The following is a 9,234-nucleotide window of genomic DNA, read 5'->3' as shown; positions in this document are numbered from 1 at the left end:
CTCTAATTTGGTAATTGGAGAAATAGGTCCAATATTACACAATCCATATACACTTTCAGCTTGTTTGTTCATGACAGAGTCTTGCTGTGTACAACATAATGGTCTTGAAATCTTGCTTCTCCTATCTCAGCCTATTAGTAGTATTGTTTATTTCATGTTTTTGCACTATACTATGGTTTTCAGAACAGCTTACATATTTTAAAAGTATATACCCAAAAGAAATGTAGACAATTGAATTGGGAGGTGGCTTGTAAGAGAACAACAAAGAGTAAGATTGAATGCTTTGCTTGACGTTTGTAACTCTTGTATCAAGTTACCACAGTAAGAGCCAAGATTTTAAGCTCTACTAAATACAAAACAAACAAACAAACAAACAAAAACACTTTATATGTTGTTCATTTAAGAAAATATTAGTAGTAGTGTATTATTTTGAAATATACAGTTAATACATTTGGAGTTATTTAAGATTTATATTGAGAAAAACGTATGTATTTTCAGTATTGCCATAGAGAAGCATCTACATAAGACTGTTAAATTGATTGTTGTTTTATATCAAACAACTTTTATAATACTCATTTTTATTGTTATAATATTTTATAAATTTTAAAGAATATGACAAAAAAAGATATTGTAGGTATTGAAGTGGGGGGATCTCAGGGAGGAGTTGGGGTACAAAAGAGAAACAAGAATGTAATTTAATTCTATTTACTTAAAATATGTTTTCAAATATTAACAAATTCAGATAAATTGAAATCATGTAACTTTTCTCATCATAACGCAATAAAAGTTAAAAAAAAAAAAAATGAAAGTAGGCCGAGCAAGCCATAGAAAGCAAGCCAATAAGCAGCACTCCTCCATGGCCTCGAAATCAGCTCTTTCCTCCAGGACTGTGTTATGTAAGATATTAACAGAGTAACTTATAAAGTCCTCTTCTTCAAACTTGATGCAAGAATTACAAATGTCAAGCAAAGCATTCAGTCTCACTTTGTTGTTCTCTTACAAGCAACCTCCCTAGTTAGTCGTCTATGTTTCTTTTGGGTATATAAATACTTTTGAAATATATAAGCTGTTTTGAAAACCATAGTATAGTGTAAAAACATGAAATAGACAATACTACTAATAGAGAGGCTGAGATAGGAGAAGCAAGATTTCAAGACCCTTATGTTGTACATAGCCAGACACTGTCACAAACATACAAGCTGACAGTGTATATAGATTGTACAATGTTGGACCTATTTCTCCAATTACCAAATTAGAGAGATCATTGGATGACAATCAACAAATTTCCAATTCCTCATATTATTGGATATCAATCGATTAGGATATGTTGGTAATATTAATATTATTATTATTATTAATATTATTATTTTATATAATATATAATATAATTGTATATAATATATAATATAATTTATATAATATAATTTTATATAATATATAATATTATTTTCAAATTAATATATTAAGAAAAAGTAATTGTCACTTCCAGTTGTTTTTGTTGTAAAAGGTAGAATTAGGTTTGTGTGGATTTGTTGAAAGATTACCTTCTTGCTTCTTGCTTCTTCTAGGGTGTAGTTTTGCTCCTTATATTGATGTTTTCCATCATATACAACATATACATATACAGAAGAATTCCAAATGGAGCCATTAAATATGGGAGAGAAATATTTTATAAATTTTAAGGAATATGACAAAAAAGATATTATAGGTATTGAAGGGGGGGTCTCTGGGAGGAGCAGTGGTACAAAAGGGAAACAAGAATGCAATTCAATTCTGTTTAATTAAAATATGTTTTTAAATGTTAACAAATTCAGATAAATTGAAATTATGTAACTTTTCTCATCATAATGCAATAAAAGTTTTTTAAAAGAAAAAAAGATATTAACAGAGAAGGGATGAACTGAAAAGTATTCTGCATTAAAAATCTCTAGGAGATGGAGAGATGGCCCATCAATTAGGAGCTGCTGCTCTTGAAAAGGACCAGATTTCAGTTGTCAGAACTAAGTCTACTTAGCAAATACCCTACCTGAGACAAAACAATGGACAGGGCCTGATGAACACCACAAGAATTTGTCCTCTGGTTTCCATACCCAAGCATATACACACATGTGCACACATGTGTGCACATCTGCATACTTATCTACCTACCCCATACATATACATACCTTCACACCTCATACACACACACACACACCTACCTACCCCATACACACACACACATACCTACCCACCCTATACACCCAAACATACTGACCCACCCCATACACACACACACACACACACACACACCTCTCCATACAACAAAGGAAATGAACATTAAACACCCTACTAGGTGGTGGCAAAAGAATCTCAAGCCCTTGCAGAGATCCAAAGGGGGCTTGAAATTTTATGATCTCAACTGAGTATGGCTCTCTTTAATTAACAAACATCTCCCAAACACTCAGAATTGCAACCATCTCTACAACAGAGAAGAACAGGTCTCAGTGACCTCTTTACCCATACACCAGTCTCTTGGAATCAGTCAGAAAGGGCTCCATTTACTGAAGCAGATATACTGTCTATTACAATATAATATATCTAAATAATAAACAGAGGGATGCTTTCTAAGGAATGCCCCATGGAATTTCTTCCTGGAGTAGTGGGGCTTTATAATACAGGTTGTACATGTTATAGGAAGGAAGCAAGGCAAATGGAAGCTTTTCAAGGCAATGCAAGCTGTATATGTAACTCATCTGAAGAAACTGCAGTTGGGAAAATCCTTGCTATTGGTTATGGTTCTTAAGTGCCACAAAGTCTTTGTATGTAGCATTAGTATCTATTAGCATCTGCTCTGTCACCTGAGTTGTGTCACCTCAGATTCCTTCATCAGATGTTCATTTCTTCTCTCCCAATCTCATGGCTCTACTTGGTGACTCCATTCCAGATCTGAGCAAACACTGTCTAGCCTGGGCCAGTCCTTGATTTCAGCTACAGTGGCCATTTCAAAAAAACAAAAAAAGGTGATTGCCAAATGCGTCAGTGATGGTGGACTGGGGCCAAGCTAGAAATAGCTGTGTCGCTGTCTTCCTGCCTAGTTGCTAAGTCCTGGCCATGTACCCAATGCTAAAGGCAGGAGAGGGAGAGAACCAGGGGACTGCCCCCATTACTCATGTACACTGAACTCTGGCTTCTCTGAAGCTACTGGAAGTTGAGTTTCCAACTCTGGAACTGAAGGGAGTCACTACTTAATGCTAACTAGAATGCTTTTAATGTGAGCAACTAGCAGCCAATCCATAGCCACTTAGATAGCAAAGGGAGCTTTCTTCCTTACGAAACCAAGGAGGCCTGACTTTGGGGCAGGCCTGCAGACTATGGCTCAAGGATATTTCAAAGCCTAGTGTTCCTCTACTCTCCTCCATGGGTCACTTCATCCTGGGGCTGGCTTCCCTTGTAAGTCACTGGCAGCAGGAGGAGCAGCTTCCTATTTAAACTCTATCCTGTCTACAATGAATTATTTACCGCTGACGGGTCTCTGGAATAATCAGTGAAGTATCTTTCCCAGGAGCTACCCAAAAGCCTCTCCTCCTATTGCATTGGCCAAAACCAGGGAACATGACCCTGTGGCCAGAGGATGGCTATGCCTGAAATAGCTTCATGAGTAGGGGGAGCTGGGGTGAGGGGTGTCAGCTTTCCCCAAATCACACATTGTGCCCAAAAGTAAAACCTAGGTGATGTTGTGAAGGGGTGTGGAGAGTTCAAACACTTACTTTAGTAAAACTGTGCTTGGTGGAGAAGCAAAAGAAATGAAGACCATGTCTCCAGCACTTTTAAGGGAATTTCTCAAATTAGATGCACAAATGGTTTTACAATTACTATATTTCATCAGTCCCCTTCCCAATGATTTGATCTCCTTTTTTCTCCCTTATTGCCACTTTTAATAGCCAAGTGAATTATAAGATATACACAATATGTTAACACGTATAGGCCTATTGTGTTCTGGGTCCAAAATCCCTTGGCAATGAAGTTTCCTCCATAGGCAGGGGTTTTAGACCCTTTCACTTGGTGGCTCCTCCTCTTATGTTCCTTCCTACCACCTCTCCCCAGTTCCTGCCCTTCCTTTCCTCTTCCTCCCTCTTCTCCTTCTTCTCGTGTGTGTGTGTGTGTGTGTGTGTGTGTGTGTATGTGTGTATGTGTATGTGTGTATGTGTGTACCTGTTTCACGTAGTCTGCATATGTGTGGAAGTCCCAGTAATGAAATACTCACAATAAAGCCTCAAAAGGTAGCTTCTCCCACCCCTCTCTCCTTCATTTCTCCCTTCTCTCTTTTCTGTATGTCTTTCAGAGACACCAACTTGCCTGGATCCAGAATCACCTGGTAGATGGGTTCCTGGGCATGCTTCTGAAGGATTTTACCTTAATTAGGTAAACTGAGTCCAAAGGCCTGCTTACTGCAGGTGGCATCATTTCCTAGGCTGGGATCCTGAACAGTGAGAAGAAAGAAAGAAAGAAAGAAAGAAAGAAAGAAAGAAAGAAAGAAAGAAAGAGAGAGAGAGAGAGAAAGAGAGGAAGAGAGAAAGAAAGAGGAAAGGAAGGAAGGAAAGAAGGAAGGAAGAAAGAAGAGAGAAGGAAAGAAAGAGGGGGAGAAAAAAGAAAGAAAGAGAGAGAGGAAAGGAAAGAAAAGGAAAGGAAAAGAAAGGGAAGGGAAGGAAAGGAAAGGAAAGGAAAGGAAAGGAAAGGGAAGGGAAGGAAAGGAAAGAAAGAAAGCTGAGAACAGATATTCATGCTTCTCCATGTCCTGACTGTGGATATGACATGAGCAGCCTCCTCCAGCTCCTGTCACCTTGACTCTTCCACAGTAATGGACTAAAACCTGAAACTGTGACCCAAAATAAACTTTCCTTGTGTTTCTTTTATGAAGAAATATAACACAGACACAGAAAAACAGGAATGTGCCAGAGAATGTGCAGAGGGTAGTCTTCTGACTTTCGGGTAGGCTCTACCTCTTCAAGGGCCTACCTCCACTTAATATCATCACAGTGGAGAACTAAGTTTCTAATACATGAATCCTTGAGGATAAAGCCACATCCAGACCATACAAGCTTTATATCACCTAGAATCCTCTTCTCAGAAAAGACAGCCTGCTATCATCACATGCATGGCAGAAAAGAAGTAGACTTCAGCAAGTTACAGAATTCCCAGAGCCTGGAGGACTCTATAGAGTGAAGAGTAGGGAAATTGTCTTGGAAGTAAGTCTTTGAGGGAGACAAGACCATTTCCTCAGGAGTGGGCAGTGGGCTGGGTCCACACAGCTCCTGATTGCCAAGGTCCAGCAGTTTAAAGACTAAGGCCCGCCGTGCTGAGCATCTCAGTATATAGGAGGTTTCATAATTATTTTCTTTGGGGAGAAAAGTGTTTTCTAGACTCATACTCTGACCTTACACAAACTTCCCACTGTGTACAGAGCACTCAAAGAACTGGGTTCCCATAATCCCCACCCCACCCCTAACACCTACTTGGACTTCAAAGGCTCACTGAGGGAGGATGGGGCTAGGGATTAACCACAGGACAGACAGGTTTCATGGTTATATCTTCCAGGAGCCTTTTGCAATAGCAGAATGAACATGTATCCAGAAATAAGAGCCCTGTCTTTCTTACCTTATAAAGATTAAATCTGGTGGCACAAATTGGACGTTCATATAGGTATCAGAATCTTGAGCCATTTGGGCGGGGGTGGGGGCTACAGTAAAAATATTATCCTTGCTATTACGATTCTGAGATTATGAAATAAGCAAATAAGAATAGCAAAATATTGGGATAATGGGGTTTTGTCCTTTTCCCTTGTGTGTGTAGAAGGGAAAGAGAAGGGGGATGCACTTGTGCTGCAGAGTTTTATGCCAACTTGACCCAAGCTAAAAGTCATCTGTGACGAGGGAGCCTCAATTGAGAAAATTCATAAGATGGGACTGTAGGCAAGCCTGTGGGGCATTTCTTAATTAGTGATTGCCCAGCCCACTGTGGGTGGTGTCTTCTCTGGGCTGGTGGTCCTGGGTTCTAGAAGAAAGCAGACTGAGCAAGCCATGGGAAATAAGCCAGTAAGCAGCACTCTTCCATGGCTTATGCCTCAGCCCCTGCTTCCAGGTTCCTGCCCTGTTTGAATTCCCGTCCTGACTTCCTTCAGTGATGAGCAATGATGTGGAAGTGTAAGCCAATAAACACTTTTCTCTCCAATTTGCTTTTGGTCGTGGTGCTTCATTGCAGCAATAGTAACCCTAGCTAGGGACAGCACACAACCAATGCTTCCAGAGTGCTTACTCAAGAGTGTTTCATTTATGCTTCACAACAACCAAGGAGCTGGGTGTGTTTTCTGTGTTTTTATCTTGTCGTGGTATTGTGGATTGAGCCTGTTAACTGTGCCCTACAGCTGCGTAACACCCTCAGCCAGAAGCTCAGGGTTGCAGGTAGGGGTTGGGGAATTATCCCAATGTTACAACTACCTTGTGGTTTTGCAACCCAGGCTTGCCTATTACCTCTATCCCTTAGAGGTAGTGGTAGTGTTGATACATAAGTAGGTGACCTCTTATTTGGCCCAAATAGTGGTTTAGATCTTAGAATTCTGTTCCACGTTTTAAAATGCAGTTATCCAAACAGAAACAGCCAAGAGCCAACTGCCCAAAAATAAAGGTTGGGTGATACATAAGTGAATATAGGCTAAAGGGCCTGAACTCCTAAAATGAGACCCCCTCAATTGCTTTTGTTTGGTTGAGTTGTATTTGTTAATATTTATCCTTCTAGACATCATTACAGAAAAGCTTTCAAACCGTTAACTCATTTGAAAGTAAATGTAAAGTGTAAAGTGTTCTTTATGAAAATAACTTTTTCAAAACAAAAGAAAGTTAAGAAGAAAAGTAAAACTGTTCTGCATTTTCATAAATTTTTCTTAGTGTCTGTCTTAATAAAAAGTCTGTGGAATCTCACATTTCCAGCTAGTCTAGAGGATGCCTCCAGTCATGTCGTCTCCAGAACCTCTTACTGCGCAATGGCGGGAATATGTGCATGCAAAGAGCCAATGGCATCTTGGGACATTTATAGAAATAATCTTGATCTTGGGGAACTTCCTGAAGCAGTCCTGGCTACCCTCTAGATACCTAGACCACACTTTGAGGACCAGAACGAAAGGACCGAGAAGTGAGGGGGACATTCAAAGATGCACCTAGGGTCTTCTCAAAGGACACTTGGAGGACCACCCTCCTTCTGCCCAGACCTCTCTCGAGAGACAAATTAAACTTGAGCTACCTGGGCAGGAGGGCTTGGCTAATTCTCCCTGGCTTTTGTTTAGTTTTGTCTGTTTTTAGGGAGCTTTTAATTTGGGGGGAGGGGCAGTTTTTTGTTTTGTTTTGTTTTGTTTGTTTGTAAAGATTTATTTTTATTTATTTTTATGTATATAAGTACACTGTAGCTGTACAGATGGCCGTGAGCTATCATGTGTGTGGCTGCTGGGAATTGAACTCAGGACCTCTGCTGCCCTGCTCACTCCAGCCCTGCTCGCTCTGGTGTAATTCACTGTAGCTGTCTTCAGACTCATCAGAAAAGGGCATCAGATCTCATTACAGGTGGTTTTAAGGCACCACGTGGTTGCTGGGATCCGAACTTAGGATCTTTGGAACAGCAGTCAGTGCTCTTACATGCTGAGCCATCTTGCCAGCCCCTGTGTGTTTGTTTGTTTGTTTTTGAGACACAGTCTTTGTGGCCTCAGCTGGCCTAGACATCCTTGGCTGAGAATGACCTTGAATTCCTGATTCTCCTGACTCCAATTCCAAAGTAGTAAATTACAAGGGTGATATTGACATTCTAAATCAGAACTTTATTATGCTAATACTCCAAAGTGGCTGCAATCAAGCTTTCCAGAATTCCTGAAACAGGGTCAGTTAATCACCCAGCAGAACAGTAGGAGAAAGAACTCCAGGGCTGGGATCCATTCCTGACCCTCAAGATTGAACCCCAGGGCTTGGGGTCCATTCCTGACCCTCATGACTAGTCCGTTTTTCTACATCGGTAAACTTAAGCTGCACCAATCCCTGGATCTTCTGGTCAGGCCTGCGGTGGGCATCAAACGGTGTCAAGTACCTAGCGCCTCCTTCCCACAGCCCCGCTTGCCCTTCCTCAGTTTCTCGGTGCTAGCACACCTGAATCCACTATGAGTGCCCGCCAGAGGCTTCAGTTTGTACCCCTCCCCAGCGGGGTGTCCATCCCTGTTGAGCACCGATCTTTGTTTTTCCTCGGTTCTGCCCGCGCCAGGTCAGACCCGCCAGGCAGGAACAAGATGCAAAGTGAGTCTCAGCACGTAACCCTGCGGAGCCCACGCTTTAACCCGGAATCTTTGGAGAGAGCTGTGGTGGAAAGGAGACTTTTAGAGGCTCAGGAAGGCGGCAGGGGGCTGTGACCACACTTCTAGGAGATCCCTTCCTTATCAGAGGTAAGGATGAGGTCGGTTGCCCCTAAGGAGCTGTCCACACTCCATCCGGCCTCACCAGGGGCAAATAGGCTAACTTAGACTCGAACAAGAGTTGCAACTCCACTAAGTACCTGGGCTGGAAGAGAGGAGAGCTCCCCAGGGCTCTGCGAAGCTCGTTCTTGAGGCTCCAGAATTCTCCATCCAGGTAGCGGAACAGCGATGAATCCCCAAGGCCCAAGTCCGGAGTCTGCTCCATCTGTGTGCTTGAGGTTTCAGGCTGTTCTGTAAACGTCCTCAGATCTCCTGGCTTCCCAGCCCTCCTACTTATCATTCCACTAGAATGGTCTCCTCCCAGCTCACCCACGCGTCTCCTCCCTCTTTACCTGTCTGTCACAAACCTTGGCCTGCACCCTTTCTTTGAGGCAAAGAGCTATCCAGAGCATTTGAGCTCCACCACTGTTCTCCCGAGTTTACCAAGAACTGCTCTTTAACTCCATTAGGTTGTCCCTCCAGATTTGTGGGTCACTAGAAGCAAGTTTCAGATCCTTAAAAGAGGTGCTGAAGTGATGTCATGGGCCACGAAGGATGCTCAGCACTAAGTCATTTCATCCACTAAACAGAACCACCCAGCCAAACTGAGGTGGTCTGGCGTCTGCTAAGACCTCATCACCACAAACTGGATGTTATGTGTCTTCAACCTGGAGGTGATACCAAACAACAGACAAGGCAGTTGAGACCTATAGACAGAAGATAATAAACACTCAACTCACCTAACAAGAATCCAAGAGCCAATCTCTCCCCCC

General features: G+C 41.8%; 1 protein-coding gene across 1 annotated transcript in view; it reads right to left on the bottom strand.

The window, feature by feature from the left end:
- Acoxl (acyl-CoA oxidase like) overlaps positions 1-8,714 on the bottom strand; it is a 290,661-nt gene extending 281,947 nt beyond the window's left edge. The window contains exon 1 of the mRNA XM_031371845.1: positions 8,563-8,714. Within this exon, the coding sequence (XP_031227705.1) occupies positions 8,563-8,687 (125 nt within the window). The 5' untranslated portion in view covers positions 8,688-8,714. The remainder of the gene's footprint in view (positions 1-8,562) is intronic.
- Positions 8,715-9,234: the final 520 nt, after the last annotated feature.

This window comes from Mastomys coucha, unplaced genomic scaffold (assembly GCF_008632895.1).
Source record: "Mastomys coucha isolate ucsf_1 unplaced genomic scaffold, UCSF_Mcou_1 pScaffold15, whole genome shotgun sequence".
Classification (NCBI taxonomy): Eukaryota; Metazoa; Chordata; class Mammalia; order Rodentia; family Muridae; genus Mastomys; species Mastomys coucha.
This window is presented reverse-complemented; position numbering and strand designations above follow the sequence as displayed.